Source organism: Molossus molossus, unplaced genomic scaffold, assembly GCF_014108415.1.
Source record: "Molossus molossus isolate mMolMol1 unplaced genomic scaffold, mMolMol1.p scaffold_m16_p_18, whole genome shotgun sequence".
NCBI lineage: Eukaryota > Metazoa > Chordata > Mammalia > Chiroptera > Molossidae > Molossus > Molossus molossus.
In genome coordinates this window covers 15,779,934-15,798,915 of record NW_023425353.1, presented here as the reverse complement: position 1 = coordinate 15,798,915, position 18,982 = coordinate 15,779,934, and the positions used below count along the sequence as shown (strand labels likewise).

Below are 18,982 nucleotides of genomic sequence, written 5' to 3'. Positions count from 1 at the left end.
TTAATATTAAATGGATATTGATATTAAGGAATTACTTATTATTTTCAATGTGATAATAGCACTACAGTTATTTTTGTTTTTAGTTCTTGACTTTTGGAGAATATATTGATAGAGTTTTTTTTTTTTTTTTTAATCCTCACCCGAGAACTTTTTTTTTCCTTTGGTACATGCCCCTGGCGGGAACCGAACCCGGAACTCTCTGGTCCGCAGGCCGACACTTCAACCGCTGAGCCAAACCAACCAGGGCGAGATTTTTTTTTTCTTTTTTGGTGTATGCCCCTGGCAGGAACTGAACCCAGACTCTCTGGTCCAAAGGCCGACGCTCCAACCACTAAGCCAAACTGACCAGGGCTAGATATATTTTTTAAGTGGGTAGGACTTTAAGAAGAGAAGGTTAAGGTATCTTCTCAAAGGAAATATTAAAAACTACAAGTTTTAACTCGGCCAGTGTGGTTTAGTGGACTGAGCATTGTCCCATGAACTTAGGTCCCAGTTCAATTCCTGGTCAGGGCACATGCCCAGGTTGCACATGCCCAGGTTGCGCATTCAATCCCCAGTAGGGGGTGTGTAGGAGGCAGCTGATCCATGTTTCTCTCTCACATCGATGTTTCTGTCTCTCTCTAAAAAATCAATAAAAACAGCCCACTTGGTGTGGCTCAGTGGTTGAGCATCAACCCACGCACCAAGAGGTCACCGGTTCAATTCCCAGTCAGAGCACATGCCCAGGTGGTGGACCCACTCCCCAGTGGGGGGCATATAGGAGGTAGCCAATCGATGTTCTCTCTCATCAGTGTTTCTCTCTCTCTTTCCCTCTCCCTCTCTCTCTCTCTCTCTAATATCAATAAAGAAAAAAAATTTTTTTTTAAATCAATAAAAACATAAAAAAACTACAAGCTATGTAACATGGGTTGTGTTTGACAAGTACAGTATAATTAAAGTTTGTTCACATAATTATTTCAGTGTTTTATAAGCTGGAGGTGATTGTTTTGGTAAAATTCAGTGGCTTCTGAGCACAGAAATTTGATCAGACCTGCATTTTTGGGAGATTGGAATAGGTAGAAGTTGGAGGTAAGGCAATCAATTAAGAGGCTTAGGTCATTATTGACAGTCTGAACTAGGATGACTGTTTCGGAAATTTAAACAAAAGAACAAAAATCTAGTTTGGGGCCCTATTGTTCTTGTCTTTTTCATCTCTCCTTTGGTAATCATCTGAAATCCATAGGCCTGAGAAGCAGAATATGAGAGAGAAATGAAAGATATAATTATAGCATTTGACGCTGAATGACTGAAAGGATGGTGGTATTATTAAAAGAAGTATTTATTTCTGGAAGAAGAGGCATCCTGGGGGAAAATGATGGTTTTAGTTTGGCACGTGTTGAATAGGAAATGTGACCACCTAGAACCATTTATGCCTATTGTCCTAGCATAATTATTAAAAGTACTCACTTTCGCCCTGGCTGATTTGGCTCAGCGGTTAGAGCATTGGCCTGTGGTCCAGAGAGAACCGGGTTCGGTTCCCTCTAAGGGCACGTACCTCGGTTGCAGTTTGTCCCCAGCCCTGGTTGGGTCCTGAGGGAGGCAGCCCCTCGATGTGTCCTTTTCATGTCGATGTTTCTCTCTCTCTCTCTCTCTCTCTCTCTCTCTCTCTCTCTCTCCCTCTTTTCTTCCCACTCCATCTGAACAAAAAATGGAAAAATGTCCTCGAGTGAGGATAAAAAATATATACATATGCTGACATTTTTCTCTCTCTTTTTTTTTTTTTTTATCCTCACCCGAGGACATTTTTGCATTTTTTGTTCAGACAGAGTGGGAGGGAGAGAGAGGAAGAGAGAGAGAGAGAAACATCGACGTGAAAGCGACACATCGAGTGGCTGCCACCCACACAACCCAACCAGGGCCGGGGACAAACTGCAACCGAGATACATGCCCTTAGCGGGAACCGAACCCCGGGTCTCTCTGTACCGCAGGCCGACGCTCTAACCGCTGAGCCAAACCGGCCAGGGCCATATGCTGACATTTTTTATTGTGTTGTAAAGAGAACTAATTTGCTCGATCCTTGTGTTAGTAGAACTCATTTTTGCCTAAATTAAATTTGTCTCCCAAAACATAATTACTTAACATAAATTCTGTTCCGTTATTTTTTTTTTCTTTATTGATTTTAGAGAGAGAGGAAGGGAGAGGGAGAGAAAGATAGAAACATCGATGAGAGAGAATATTGATTGGCTGCCTCCTGCATGCCCCTCACTGGGGATCAGGCCCACAACCTGGGCATGTGCCCTGACCAGAAATTGAACCAGTGACCTCTTAGTGCATGAGTCGATGCTCAACCACTGAGTCACACTGGCCAGGCTCCATTATTTTTAATTTAAAAAACAAATATTAGTTTTGTTTCACAACATCAGTGATCAAGAGAATTGTTCTGCTGCAGACAAGAAATATCTGTTTTCATAGACTTTCAAGATGGATTACATAATGATTCTTCATTTATAAAAGGATCCCCTTTCTCAAAATAAAATAGTCCTTTAGTTATCGCATTAATTTATTTATGATTATTTTGTTTTTATATATTTTTTTATTCATTGATTTTAGGGAGAGAGGAAGTGAGAGGGAGCAAGAGATAGAACTAGCAATGAGAGAGAACATTGATTGACCACCTCCTGCATGCACCCCCACTGGGGATCGGGCCCACAACCTGGGCATGTGTCCTGACCAGGAATCGAACCAGCAACCTCTTGGTGCATGGGTCGACACTCAACCTCTGATACACACTGGCTGGACTATGATTATTATTTTTAAAGTCTACACATTTTATTTATTTAGTGAGTGAGTGAGTTAGTTTTTTTTAATCCTCATCCAAGGATATTTTTCCATTGATTTTCAGAGAGAGTGGAAGGGAGGGAAGGAGGGAAAGAGAGAGAGAAAGAGAGAAAAACATCAATGTGAGAGAGACACATTGATTGGTTGCCTCTTGAATGGCCCCGGGGCCATTGAACCTACAACCCTGGTACATGCCCTTGACTGGAATCACACCCATGACCCTACAGTCCACAGGCCAATGCTCTGACCACTGAGTCAAACGAGCCAGGGCTAAAGTCTACACATTTTAGATGCAAATCTTTGATTACCTGTATATTAACTAGATAGTTAAGTGCCTACTGTATGTCTAGCTTTGTGTTAGATGGAATGTAGTATGTTCCATATAGCATGGAGCAGAAGTGTGAAACATGCATTTAACATTTATTACTAAAAAGAAAACAATGATAGGAATCCATTTATTTCTAGAGAAAAAATAATAAGAGTTGTTTGTTAGGAAAGCATGCTGCTTAATAGCTGTGATATAACTAAGAAGGTACCATGATTTATAGGAAAGCCAATTGAGCTCAAGTGAGAATTTTAATCCTGGTTTCACCATTTCCCATATATGTAAACCATTTCAGAACTCTGGACCTTTATTTCCTCATCTGTCAAATGAAAGGTGTAGGTTACTTGATCTTAAAGGTCTTTTATTTTATTGTATTTTATTTTTCTTTATTGATTTTAGAGAGAAAGGAAGGGAGAGGGGGAGAGAGATAGAAACATCAATGAGAGAGGACATTGATTGGCCACCTACTGCATACCTTCCATTGGGGATTTGGCCCACAACCTGGGCATGTGCCCGACCGGGAATCAAACTGGGAACCTCTTGGTGCGTGGGTCAATGCTTAACCACTGAGCCATACCAGCCAGGCTTAAAGGCCTTTAAAAGAATTCTATGTATCTGTATGGATTCATGCTCCTTTAAAAATGACACTAAATGCTATTAAACAATTAAGGAACTTGAAAAGGGTTTCCTAGTTTGCTTGGATTTTACTGTCAAGCTCTAGAAATCAAGCAAGGACCATTATGTGCTAGGAGTTAGATGCAGTCATGGGGTTAGATGTAGAAGCATGAGCCTGAATTTTAAATGATGGACAGGTTTGGAGGAGTAAAGGAAAATGGCATGAGCAAAGATAAGTGAGGAAAGTAATCCACTGGGGAGACAAAAGAATTGAGTAGATTAGTGAGTAAAGGAAAATAAGTAATGACTGGATTATTGAGAACTTCGAAAGTCAGATAAAGATGTCTGGATTTGATAAGCAATGAGCCAAATAGGTTCTTAATCTAAATAAGGGAATTGCTCTAGTCTTACAATCTAGGATAGAATGAAGAAAGACAAGATAGGTCAAGGAGAAGATTTTTTTTTTTCCTGTATTGATTTTAGAGATTGGAAGGGAAAGGGAGAGAGAGAACATCGATTGGCCCTCCTCCTGCTTGCCCCCAACTGGGGATTTGGCCTACTACCTGGGCATGTGCCCTGACCAGGAATCAAACCAGTGACCTCTTGGTGCCTGTGTCGATGCTCTACTACGGAGCCACACTGGCCAGGCAAGGACAAGAATTTAGGAAGAAATCACTGGGGCTTGTTCTAAGTTTGTATTATTAGTATATATACTTTTAATTATGAAAACTTTCAAACATGAGAAAAGTTAAAGACCAAAAACACCCATATATTCCCATCACCAAGATTCAACAGTTGTTAGTGTTTTATCATATTTTCTTTACTGTATATGTATATATGTAGACTTTTTTAAAACTTTTTATTTTGATATAATTTCAGACTTATAGAAAAGCTTCAAGAATAGAACAAAGAATTGTTTATACTCTTTATCCAGAATCTCCAAATGTTAGCATTTCATCCTGTATGTTGTTAACATTTTACCAAATTTGATTTATCCATCTCCCTCTCCCTCTCCAGATCCCTACCACTCCCTGTGTCCCCGGACCATTGAGAGTACATTGCAGACATGATAGCTGTTACTCTTAAATACTTCCATGTGGATGTTCTGTTTCTCTTACATAATCATCTTACAATTCCCAAAATTAGGACATTAGCATTGATATATATTATTATTATCAAATCTACAGACCTTACATTTTTGTCAGTTGTCTCAATAATGACCTTTATGACAAAAGAAAATCCTGAGTCGTGAATTGCATTCTGTTGTCATGTCTCCTTTAATTTGGAAGAGTTCTTCAAGTCTTTCTTTGTATTTCATGACATTGACATTTTAGAAGAACACAGTTATTTTGTAAAATGTCTTTTAGCTTGTCTGTACCTTATGTTTCCTCATGATAAGATTTAAGCTACGCATTTTTGGTAGGGGTATAACAATAATGTAACATCATACCAGGAGGTATCTGATATTGAATTGTTCTATCACTGGTATGTAAATATCTTGTTACTCCTATTATCTACTTAATTTTAGCATCTACTGATGATTCTTGCCTGAATCAGCTGTTACTATATTAATTGTCAAATAGTGATCTCGTAATTCTATGATTCCTTTTACATTTATTGGCCGGCTTTCTACTATAAGGAAGAATTTTATCTACTCTCCTCCTCCCCTCCCTTCATGTAATTGATGAGTGTGAAAATAATGTGTATGTAACATCTGAGACTTACTGCAATTGTATTGTGAAATTTTATTCTCAGCTCTTTCTTAAAAAAAAAAAAAAAAGAGCTTTATTGATTTTTTTTAGAGAGAGAGGAAGGGAGAAGGAGAGAGAGGAAAAACATCGATGTGAGAGCAAAACATCAATCAGCAGTCTCCTGCATGCCCCTACCGGGGATGGAGCCTGAAACCCTGGCATGTGCCCTGACCAGGAATAGAAACCCACAACCTTTCAATGCACAGGATGATGCCCAACCAACTAAGCCACACTGGCCAGGGCCTCAGCTCTGTTTTGATGGATTAAAGTTGTTATACCTGAGCTACTTATAAACCAAAGTAATAGCCAAATAGAATGTACTAGAAAAATATGGCCTACCTGACTTATTTCAGGCAGCGTTCAGTTGCAGAAAGTTTTAATACAGTGGAAAATGAACAGAATGACCAGAGAGGAAAGAAGTTAGGGGAGGAGACATATTTGAGATGCAACGGTAAATATTTTTTTAATAAAACCATTTAAGTTACATTATTTAATAATTCAACAAATATTTGTTTTATGTATAGTGATGAAAAAACAGCGATGACAAAGTAAGCACAGTGCAGCTTTCAGCCTAGTTTTTATTTTCTATCCCACAACTGAGGAAATCATGCTAGAATACTTTTTCTTGAAGAAAAGTTTGTTTCTGTTTTTCCATTTTCAGTTAAGTTAAAAGTAAAATTGTTCTGACTCGTTATCAAGAAATTTCAAAATTGGGCTCTGGCGCCAGTTTGGCTCAGCAGTTAGAGCGTTGGCCCACGATCAGTCTCAGGTTTGGTGTTGGTCAAGGGCACATTACCTCAGTTGTAATTGGTCTCCAGCCCTGGTTGGGGTCATGTAGGAGGCACCCACTCAATGTCTCTCTCTTACACTGATGTCCCCTGCCCCAATCCCACTCTATCTGAAGATAAATGGGAAAATATCCTTGGGTGAGGGTTTAAAAAAAAAAGAAATTTCTCCCTGGCCAGTTTGGCTCAGCAGTTAGAGCGTTGGCCATGGCCCAAAGAGTCCAGGTTCGATTCCGGCCAAGGGCACATACCTCAGTTATGGTTTGTTCCCAGCCCCAGTTGGGGTCGTGTGGGAGGCAACCAATCAATGTGTCTCTCTCACATTGATGTTTCTCTCTCTTCCTCCCTCTCTGCTTCCCGCTCTATCTGAAGATAAACGGAAAAATATCCTCGGGTGAGGATTAAAAAAAAAAAGAAAGACATTTCAAAATTGGTAAAGAATAGCAATATGCCTATCTTACCGAATTTCAAGCCTTACATAAGTTCGACATGAGTGAAATTTATAATTTTAGTATGTATTAATAGATATTTTTGTAGTACCATGCCATGAGTTACTAATATATTTATGTAATTGTACTTGTATTCTTTCTCCAGGGTAAAATGACTAAAGTGCCTAATATAATTTGCTTCCAAGTTTTATTTAACTCATTTGTGCTATTTTGTTTAACTGTGCATGTCTAAACATGAAAGAGATTGCTAATCTTTGTAGAGATTATATTGTGATATTAACTCTTGCTTTTAAAATAAACATATTTTTGTCAGATGACTTGCAGGGTGCACAGTCAGAAATTGAGGCAAAACAAGAAATTCAGCATCTTCGCAAGGAATTGATTGAAGCCCAGGAGCTAGCTAGAGCAAGTAAACAAAAATGCTTTGAACTTCAAGGTGAGATCAAGATTACTTTGATTCTTTAGGGGATGTGGAGGCAACATGACATAACTGGCCCCAAACTTGGAGTCCAGAGACATGGTATCTTGTCCCTGTTCCAGATCCACAACTTTATTAGATATGTGATCTTGGGACAGTCACTTAACCTCTCTGAACTTATGTTTCACATCACTAAATTGAGGAGAGTTCAGTTGCTCTACTTCCTTCACATTTTTGATGTGAACATCATGAAAGACCTCTACCAGTGAAGGATCTTAATAATTAATTACATATTAAGTACAGCAAAAGGAAAAAAAGCAATGTATATCAATTTCTAAGTTTTAGTTATCCTAATGTTAGCTACCCAGTGTAAATAAGGTAAGGGAGATTTATATTCCCTGTGACTTTTTAGTGTACTCATCAGTAAATGGGAGGAATCAGGCTAGGTTAAGGTATAGAATCTTCTAATGTACCAACCATTTCTTTTCTAGTAGCCACTTACCTGTAGTGTCAGAGGCTGGTGGAGTCTGTGCTATTCCCTAGAGCTTATATTTCTGTATCATACACAGTAATATCTGGTTGTAGTCTATTAGAATGTCTTAGAATGAGGCTTAGTGAATGGCCTCTGGGGCCCTCATGTTCTCTAAGATGGCCTTCCTGACCAGGAGGAAGATTCTCAGAGAGAAGTTACTACTCCCTTCCTTTTCTGCTTCTTGAAGAAATTAGAGTTGGTATTTACTTGACTTGAATCTTTTGGAGGGCCCAAGCTAATTTAATTAATTATATTGGGGGAAAAATTAGCAAGCCGCAGTTAGTCAGTACTTTCTACGAACTTGGTAGTACACATGAGGATTTTAAGCTCAGAATGCTGATTAACAACTTTTAAGAATGCTTCTCATACAAAGAATAGCACATACTATCTTGGTGATATAAAGTATAGAAATTTCCACTACTCAATTGAGTAGATTTACTACTTAACTACTGTTTTGTGCTCCTAAAAATCTTTAAACTATCTAACTGCTAATACTGATGATACTTACTGCCTAACTTTTCTTTCCTTCAATAAGCTATAGAAGAGAATTTTAAAGAAATTTCCAGCTGCCCAATTTTGAATACTTTTATTAAGTCACAAAATTAGATATACTGTGTTTTACTTTTAGCTCTTTTGGAAGAAGAAAGAAAAGCCTATCGAAATCAAATTGAGGAATCCACTAAACAAATACAGGTTCTTCAAGGTATGGAAAACTCCAAGAGTATTTGAGATAGTTTTTAGTGATTCAAAGGGAATGGAAAATAATAGTGCAGAGAGTTCCCATTTTTAGTCGCTTTTGTTCTTCCCTAGAATCTGATAATATAACAGGGTGACCTTTTTAAATTTTTTAAATAAGATACAAGGGAAGATTACCCTGTAATTTAGGGGTGAAGATATGGATTTGATAAGGTTGTCACTTTCTGAGTTATTGTAGTGATTTACTACAGAGAGGGCCTTCAGATAGGAAATAGTTTGAGCTGCTCATGCATCAGCACTTTTAGCTTGTTGGTGGCATTATTGCTAATGTTCATGACACACTTGGCATTGCAAAAATGATATACCACATGAAATGAAGTAATGGTCCCAGCACTGCCTTCAGTGGTAAAGGCTGTTCTTTCCATCCCCCATTTTGTGGGCTGTTGTGGAGTCATTACAGAAATGACCAGAAAGACCCTTGCCTGTCAAAGGTTTTCTGTGAACTGGAGCTCCTGGTACTGTGAGGCTATAGTGGTGAGATACCCAAGGAGAGAGCTTTCTTTCCTGTGCTGTTGTAATATACCTAAAGCAAGATTAATTTGCCTTCATTGTCAAAGAGGGAACGAATACTATTTTAAAATTTTATTTTGAGAGGGTGAGCAGAAATTAAATACACAAGTAGTCTCACTTCAGAAGAAATGAAGAGTCATTGTGTGAGACCTGTGATATTTGTCCTAAAATATCCCAGAGAAAAACCAGTCTTTGGGTTTTCTTTTTCTTATTGAGTGGGATATTTGCGTTTTAAATTTTTTTTAATTTTATTACGGTCAAATTTGAATTTCTGCTGTAGGTTGTCTTTTTTTTTTTTTTTTTTGGTACGTGCCCCTAGCGGGAACCAAACCCGGAAGTCTCTGGTCCACAGGCCGATGCTCCAACCGCTGAGCCGAACCGGCCAGAATAACCATTTATCTTTTTTTTTTTATCCTCACCCGAGGACATTTTTCCATTTTTTGTTCAGGTAGAGTGGGAGGGAGAGAGAGGAACAGAGAGAGAGAGAGAGAAACATTGATGTGAAAGGAACACATCGAGTGGCTGCCACCCGCACCACCAACCAGGGCCGGGGACAAACTGCAACCGAGGTACGCGCCCTTAGCGGGAACCGAACCCGGGTCTCTCAGGACTGCAGGCCGGCGCTCTAACCCCTGAGCCAAACCGGCCAGGGCACCATATATCTTTTTTAAGTTGAAAACGTTTAAAGCCCTTACAGTTTAATACTGTTATTCATTAGTTTATATAAATCTTAATTGAATCTATATGGCCATCTTGTATTGTACATTAGGCAATTTTCCCTAACAGTTCTGTGACTCAGTGCTGCCTTTTGTCTCAAAGATGTATTACCTAGGCCTCAGTGAGTGCCCCATAGTGCCAGCACATATATTTCAGGACTTAATTTCACAAATCCATGGTCATATTATCACTGGCCATTGTGTCTTGTCATATTTTGACCTGTTACTTCTCAGTGCTTCCTACAAACTTAAAAGGCCTAATGTTTATGGAACAACCTCCTCCTTTCCCCACCTTAAATCCTCTTAATTATTTTAATTATTATTTTCTTCTAGCTAAAGAACTTTTTCTACCAATAATTTTTTTGTGTTATAGTAACCAAAAGTAGTATTCTATTTCTGAACAAAGTATTATTTTATACAAATTATTTCCAGTTCCATCATGAGAACATAAGACTAGATCGTTTCTAAATGTGCCTCTTTGAATGAGGATATCTGTAATAGTGTCAACAATAAAAATAAAGTTTAAAAAAAGTCCCTCTTTGATGGACAGTATTCATTAATTTTATTAATTCTTGATTGTTTACTCTGCTAATATTGGAGATAGAGCATGCATGAAATATACAGTTTAGTGAAAAAGATAAACAACAAGCAAATAAATATATATTGTGACATCCAATAAGGGCAGGGTAAATACCTAGAGGATGACAGAGTGATTTTTAGGCAAGTCATCAGAGAAGGCTTCTTTAAGGAATTGACATTTGCATAGAAAATTTAATCAAGAACATCAAAGTTTTTTCTAATGCTTACCATTTAAGCAAGCAATTCTCTATCTAGGAATTCACCTTAAGAAAAAAATTAGGACTGTGTTATAGGTAGTATTGTTTATAATAACTAAAAACTAAATATTCTACAATGTCTAAAATACAGAATCTATAAAAAAATGTTACAGTGTACCTTTTTGTTATCATCACTAGCAGGATAGGAGCACTATACATTTTATGATCCCTCCCTATTTTGTTTTTATATGTATACAAATGCATAGAAAATAGCTAGAAGAATAAGTACCAAATGTTAGAAGCAATTTTCTCTGTATGGGGGAAATAAAGATTAGTTTTTTTTTCTCTTTGTGTTTCTGTATTTTGACATTTTCTACATTAAACATAACCTGCTTGCTCAGTTTAATCAAAAGCAACAGTTTTGACAACCTGGGCTGTGTAGTGACTGCAGCCCCATATGAGCTGTTCTTTTATTCCCAATCGCTATGGACTAAGAAAATGATAGATAAATATACTTTTGTAGCCCAACTGCAGAGGTTACACATCAATATTGAGAATCTCCGGGAAGAGAAGGACAGTGAAATCACAAGCACTCGTGATGAACTGCTTGGTGCCCGAGATGAAATTTTGCTTCTTCATCAAGCAGCAGAGAAGGCCGCCTCTGAGCGGGACACTGACATTGCTTCTTTACAAGAAGAGCTTAAGAAGGTGCGAAGTGAGCTTGAGCGGTGGCGGAAAACAGCGTCTGAATATGAGAAAGAAATCACAAGTCTGCAAAACAGCTTTCAGCTTCGATGTCAACAGTGTGAGGATCAGCAGAGAGAGGAAGCAACGAGGCTACAAGGTAGATAAGTATATTTTACATAAAGCTCTTAACTCTTGACAATGATAACCTTATAACCTGTGAAACCTAACCATTCTGACTGTTTTTCTCTTTGATAGCAATTGATTGTACAAAGCAGTGTCTTATGTTAGTGCTATAAACATTCTTCAGGTCTGCAAGTTCTAGAATAAACTATTTTTTTATAATTTTATATTTTATTTAAATTATATTTAAAATGACTTATCTTATAAACTTGAAGTGGGGAAAAAAATGACAAAAGTTCAAGGTGATGGGACTTCCCATAAGATATAGCTGCAGGATAACAGGAATCTAAGAACAGCCATATAAAATCTACATTTGTTTTTGTTTTTGTTTTTTAATTTTTTTATTTAATCCTCACCCGAGGGCATTTTTTCATTTTTTGTTCAGATAGAGTGGGAGGGAGAGAAAGGAAGAGACAGAGAGAGAAACATCGACAGGAAAGGGACACATCAAGTGGCTGCCTCCCACACGACCCCAACCAGGGCCGGGAACAAACTGCAACAGAGGTACATGCCCTTAGCGGGAACTGAACCTGGGTCTCTCTGGACCACAGGCCAACGCTCTAACCGCTGAGCCAAACCATCCAGGGCAAAATCTATATGTTTTTAAGGGGGAAGAAATATGTTGTTCTCTGAAATTCTTCACCGTTTTTCTCTTAATTATGGAAGTTATGTTCCTATATTAATAAATATGTTTTGGGATTCTTTTAGGTGAACTAGAGAAGTTGAGAAAACAGTGGAATGTTTTGGAAACTGAATGCCATTCTCTAAAAAAGGAAAATGTTTTGCTATCGGCAGAATTGCAGCGGCAAGAAAAAGAATTGCACAAGTATGCAAGAACTCTTATTTAGCTTCAAAATATTTCCTTATCTTAAATTTTAATCTAAATTTAATTTAATTTTGATACTTAAAATATATTTTTGGAGCAAAATGTTCAGCCAGTATCATTTTGGCTGTTTGGCAGATTAACCATACTAAATGACTACTTCAGCATTTTTTTTCTACCACCACTGTCATGATACATATTTTTCCTTTTGATGTACTCATGGAATACAGATTCATTAAATGCTTCTTCCCCAAAAAAATATTCCTAAACAAACAGCAAAGATCTGTAATTAGTGATTGAACTTGCCCTATAAACCAAATGATAATAAATTTCAAATACAAGTTTGCTTTCCTTTTATGCCAGTGATCCCTTCTTTTAATAAGGGTGATCAGGAGATGACTATAATAATTTATACTATTAAAGGATACCAGTTCAGCCTCTGAATTTCAAACAGGGTTATATAAAGAGTAATAATATATAAGATTAAGAATTATCTAATCAGTTAAATTTTTCTAACATCCAATACCTTACATGCAAACCAATCAGTGCAGTAGATTTATTTTAGCAAATTTAGTGGAGTCCTGTTTTCCCACAAACATTTGTTGCAGAGTTCAGACTATTTTTTCCTTAAAAATTTGATCTGCCCTATATTCTTATTTAAACAATGTTTGTATTCTTATTCAGAATATGAAAGTAGTACCTGTTTATTATTGAAGGCACTCTCAATTAATCTATCTCCTTCTCCCCAGTACACGAAAAATGGGAGTCATTACTCTCTTGCTAGCCTTGTGGTTACACTCCTCAAGAGCAATAAGGTTAGCAAAAACTTAGTGATCAAAGTCAGTTCCCATAGAAAATAAGCTTTAGGGAAAAACAATAAAGGACCAGATAGGCCCTGGCCAGGAGGCTCAGTTGGTTAGAACATCATTCTGATGTACAAAGGTTGTGGATTTGATCCCCAATCAGGGTGCATACAAGAATCAACCAATGAAAGCATAAATAAGTGGGGCAACAAAATCAGTATATCTCCCCCCAATTTCTCTCTCTCTCTCTCTCCCCCCCCAAATCAATCAATAAAAAAAATTTTAACAAAGAAAGGAGCAGATATATCAGAAAATAGTAAGCCTCATCATCTGCTTATAAAAACAAAAACAATTATATTGATTATACATTTTAAAAAATCAAGAACTAGTTGTAGGAACGAGATATGCTAATTTAGTCTTTCAGTACCACGTGTTCTCAATATCAATATCTATATAGCACTTTCTTCTCTTTTAGTGTCATCTCTATGTAGTCTTTTCGCACATTTATGTTTGTTACTTTTGAATGTTTAGAGATAATTAACAATAAAGCATACAACAAATATTTGTTTATAACATGTAAAAGTTTATAAAAAAATTCCAAAATATGAATAGATCAAAATAAAGTCCCAAAACACAACACATTTAGGCATTATTTGATATAAAGTATGTGTAAGATGATGCAGACACTCAAGTTCTTCATATTTGGGTCTTAGTGAATCCGTTTAATTTGGTACTCTAACAAGAAGACATACTGATGTTTGATTACCAGTATTGATCATCTTAAATTATTCTTACTTTGGAATTATTGATATTTTAAAGATTCAGACTTGATCCTTCCTTTTTGAGTAATTAATTGGAATCTGATAAACTGTTAAATGCTATTTTTTTACTTTAAATTAGGTCCCAGAGGGTAGAATATATATTGGTTAAGTTGTCTGCCTAAACTCATATGCTGTTTAAGACAAATTAATTTCTTAAACTTTTCTGGTTTAGTAGTTCTCTAAATTTATTTAGTAAGCCTCCCCAGTATTTTATTATTATTATTTTTTTTCTTTATTGATTTTAGAGAGAGAGGAAGGGAGAAGGAGAGAGAGATAGAAACATTGATTAGCCACCTCCTGCATGCCCTCCTCCCCCCAGGGATTGGGCTCACAACCTGGGCATGTGCCCTGACCAGGAATCAAACCGGTGACCTCTTGGTGCACAGGTCGATGTTCAACCACTGAGCCACACTAGCCGGGCGATCACTATACTTGTATTTAGAAGCTAGTGTTTCTTTCTTTCTTTCTTTCTTTTTTTTTTGTACATGCCCTTAGCAGGAACCAAAACCGCGACTCTGGTCCGCAGGCCGACGCTCTAACCGCTGAGCCAAACTGGCCAGGGCAAGATAGTGTTTCTTTTCTGGTATTTAGTTCCTAGCTATGTTGGTCTGACATCAGACCCTCCCCCTAAGAATCTGCCTCGCATACAATCAAAATATGATTTATGCTCCGTAGTACCTCAGTTACAGTATTGAATCTGAGTCTTATGTTTCATCCTGCAAGGCACAAAGCTGTCATTTTGAAAAGCTTATCTTCATTTAGCTATTTCAATTGTATATGAGAGCCAAATTATTATTATTTTTTTTTTTATTTTAGAGAGAGGATGGGGGAGAGAGAGAGGGAGACATCGATTTGTTGTTCCCCTTATTTATGCATTCATTGATTGATTCTTGTATTTGCCCTGACTGGAGATCTAACACACAACTTTGGTGTATCAGGACAATGTTCTAACCAACTGAGCTAACTGGCCAGGGCTTGGGAGCCAAATTCTTTGACACAACTACACTATATAGGTCTTTTGTTCTTTGTTATCTGTGAGGTAGAAAAAATTGAATAAAGGATTTCTATTTACCCCTAACAAGCTGTTTTTCTAATGTATAATCGGGATTGTTTTTGTTTAAATTGAATTATAAAAGTAATTATAGAATTTAAGCCAGAAAATGGCCTCAGAAATTGAGTGACTTCAGTCTTCCTGTTTGACAGTGGAGAGCACTGAGACTCTGCTTGTGTTATTTGTGTCTCTATAACATGGTGCCTGGCACAGATCTAAGAGCTCAGGAAATGCTTACTCAGAGACTGATATTACACTAGTGAAATGATTTGCTTAACATCCCACAACTAAATAGTGGCAGAGTTGTGGTCTAGAACCAGCCTCTTGGTTCTTCGTTCCGTGCTTTCCCCTATTTTGGTGTGTCTTCTCATTTGAGTAGGTTTATCTTTACTTGAGTTGGCATTGGCTTCTAAACTGTGAGTTTCTGTCCCCCATCCTATTTGTCAAGTTCTTATAATAGCTGAAGTACATGCTATTCCTTCCTGTAGAAGACCTACACTGAATGTTAGGATTGTTAATATGATATAACAAAATATAGTCACCTCCTTTTTTTATCTTTTACATGCCAACCTTTGTGCATATTTGATTATTTGAAAATAGGACACAGCTTTAAACTTTTGAATTTTTTTAGTGTTTTAATGCTTTTTATTGATTGAAAATCTTATTCTTTTGGGGGGAGTAATCTTTACCTGAGGATATTTTTCCATTTTAGATAGAGTGGAAGGTGGGGAGGAGAGAGAGAGAGAGAGATGTAAGAGAGACACATCTATTGGTTGCCTCCCGCACAGCCCTAACTGGGCCAGGATCGAACCTGCAACCCAGGTTCGTGCCCTCGACCTGGAATTGAACCTGAGACCCTTCGGTCCAAAGGCTGACACTAACCAATGAATCAAATCAGCTAGGGCGCCTATTCTTTTTTATAAACTTTCTTTTTTTTTTTTTTTTTTGATTTTTAGGAAGGGAGAGGGAAAGAGAGAGAGAAACATCAATGAGAGAGACCATCGATTGACCACCTCCTGCATATCCCTCATTGGGGATCAGGCCCACAATCTGGGCATGTGCCCTGACCGGGAACTGAACTGGCAGCCTCTTGGTGCATGGGTCGATGCTTAACCACTGAGCAACACTGGCCAGGCCTATTCTTTTTTTATACTTTTCTCCTCTCTTCTGAAATCCAGTCCATCTCTTCTAGTTAAATGTATAAGGAATTGGACTTCCTGCTGCATCCGGTTTCTACATGAATAACTCTGTCAATATTTATTTTACAGTTCTCAGAAGCAGAGTTTAGAGCTTACCAGTGATCTCAGCATCCTTCAGATGACTAGGAAAGAGCTTGAGAATCAAATGGGATCCTTGAAAGAACAGCATCTTCGGGATTCCGCTGATTTAAAAACTCTTCTCAGTAAGGCTGAAAACCAAGCAAAGGATGTACAGAAAGAGGTAAAGCGAAAAGGCCCAATTGTAGTTGGACTTAAAGACAAAAGCAAATCAGATATTCATGCCAGTTAGAAATAAAGTTATATTCTCTATCATGAAGTTGATACTTGGAACATCTCTACCTGGTGATTTCTAGTTGTGTATCATGGTCCATATATAGAGATTTTATCTGTAGAGTTTGACCTCAAAAATATAAATATATAAAATTACATTAAAAAATGTTCTGTACCAGTTAGTTGACTTATATGAAAAGCCCTTTGTACCAGAACACTTAATTCATTATTTATGTTTCAAAAACAGTATCTTATTTCAATTAGAATACTTTGGAAAGCAAAGTTGGGCCACACCATACTGCTGTTTAAACCCCTCAGGTGAAACTGGCCTGAAAAGTTACTTAAAACTCACCTCTTAGCCAGCCAACCAAACACATGTTCTATGACCTTTTACTTTCTTCCCACCACCCCCATCCAATTTTTCCCTTCTTCCCAAATATGCATGCTCCCTTTTCATATCATTTTGCTTAAAACTTTGACTTGGTGGCTTTTTAAAATACCATGTTAGAAATGGTGAGGGTTGACTTTGGAGCAGAGATCTCACTCAGCCTCTTCCTGAGCAAATCCTTGAAGGAGACAGTGGGCGGTAAGAGTTGGGTTCAGTCCTACTGGCCTTGGATACTGCCTGCATTGACTCCTGACCAGCTCTGGGGATGGAGAAGGCTGTTGCATCATGATCTACTTACTGATTAGGGCCTACCCCAGTTGTAGTCTCTCTTAAATGGTTTGTTATAAATAGAAGAAAGTTGAAGACAATTCTTTGTCTTTAATAACGAATTTTCCCAAAATTGTTTTTAGAAAATCTGTCACTCAATGAAATTTTTTCTTGCACTTTCCTTTCCTTGTAGTATCTTGAACTTGGAAATAATTATTGTTCTGTCTTCATGTTTGTTCCTAAAGGGGAAAAAAAAAAAACTGTAACAGTATATGTGTCCATATTGATTTTGTAATGTTTGTTTTTATCCTCTTGCTAAGGATATGTGTTTGGGGAGAAATCTCATTTTATTTAGTTGGAACACAAATTTTGTGTCAAAGTAAATATCCTAGTATTTAATACTGTAAGCACTTTGTGTTCTTCCAGTCCATATGCCATAATTCTTTCAAAATCTGGGAAGAATGCAGTGGTTGGAAGATGATTCTGTTGTATGTTACTATGAATGCATTACCGTTTTGTTGCATTATTTGTTTGCCTGTTTTTGGTCACTGAGCCACCAGTGCTAAATGCTTTAACTGTTTCCACAAATGGCAGTGGCATGTTGTCACAGCATCTAAATTGTTGATAGCCTTTGGATTGCATTAAATGCAGCATATTTGAAAATATGTCTGATCTTGTCAATATGTTTCTTTTCTGTTTTCTTGTTCAGTGTTTTCCATTGTGAAATGATGTGTAGTCATCACCTTCTTTGTAATGTAAAATTGCTTCTCTTTCTGTTTGTCCTGATGTCGGCTACTGGATACTAGTCTGTAACTAAAATGTTCTTTAATGAGGTCCTTATATCTGTATAATCCACTGCAAATGATTACTACCTTTTATTAATGCACATATATTCTTCCCTTTCAGTATTTTCCCTTTGTTCTCCTTTCTCATAGAATCATGCATAGTATCATCATTATGTATCTTCAGCACTGTAAAAGGCTAAAATATTATCGGCTAATAAGCAAGGTTATTTAAGAAGAAAACCGAAGGTGTTGGTAATATTGTGTGGTATTTTCCTTTTAATCAGAACTGAGCTCGTTTCTCACCTCTGAGTTAGAAAGCAAGAGAGAGTAAGAATGATATCCAAGTGAGATGTGAAACTAAGACTGCAGAAGGTGACCTTTGTTCCAACAGTTACATTTTCATATATGGCAGCTTTTATTTGAACATTTAACAAAGAAAAAAATACATGAGAACAGTACATTTTAATCCTCTGTATTAAGAGAAAAATGATATATCATCTTTATATTTGACTTAAGAAAGCATCTACAGATTTAATTTAGTAGGAATATCTATGAATTTATAATATTTTGAACACACAAGTCACCCTGCAAAGACTAACCCAGGAAAGTTGTTTGGCTTCAATTTATTCAGTTCTTTCCACCCCTCTCACATGCTGAAGGTAAACAGCCGGATCTTCCTGATTGAGCTGTCTTCCTGTCATTCTGCTTCACAACTCCTGGAACAGAGAAATGACTAAGTGCTTTGGTATAAAGAGCAGGCTGGATGTGAAAATGGTGGAAAGGGAAAGTAAGGGAAAATTTAGGTCAGCAAAGCACTTTTCACTTATGCTTTATTACTCACTGTTAAGAATCAGATCATTGAGAATTGATTATGTTCTAAGGTACAGAGACTAGTCTAGGTACACTGAATTTGCCTTGGCAGCCTGCCCATAACCTTCTGCCTTCTAGAAGGAAGTCCACAGACTCTACAAAAAATGCTGCTATAAAGTCCATGAATCTTACTCCTTAATTCATTCTCTGGCATACTACCTGGACTTGTTCTGGGAACATAGGTAGGTAACAAGGAGCTCCTTTCATATTTTACCTCCTCTGTACCCATATTTTTCTCCCCATTTTCTGGTTACTTCTGCTGACCTAGCTCTTTTGACTAATGTTTTTATACATTTTCAGCCTTCTTAGTATTTACCTTTGGAGTACATAATGATAAGCTCCTAAATAATCACTCCAAGGTATTTGC

General features: G+C 37.3%; 1 protein-coding gene across 33 annotated transcripts in view; it reads left to right on the top strand.

Annotated features, from left to right (window-relative positions):
* Positions 1-18,982, top strand: part of LOC118633232 (sarcolemma associated protein) — a 160,739-nt gene that overhangs the window by 133,613 nt on the left and 8,144 nt on the right. For all 33 annotated transcript variants that reach the window (XM_036266958.1, XM_036266957.1, XM_036266961.1 and 30 more), the window contains 5 exons: positions 7,056-7,178; positions 8,321-8,395; positions 10,974-11,294; positions 12,026-12,143; positions 16,084-16,255. In XM_036266958.1, coding sequence (XP_036122851.1) covers positions 7,056-7,178; positions 8,321-8,395; positions 10,974-11,294; positions 12,026-12,143; positions 16,084-16,255 — 809 coding nt within the window. The remainder of the gene's footprint in view (positions 1-7,055; positions 7,179-8,320; positions 8,396-10,973; positions 11,295-12,025; positions 12,144-16,083; positions 16,256-18,982) is intronic.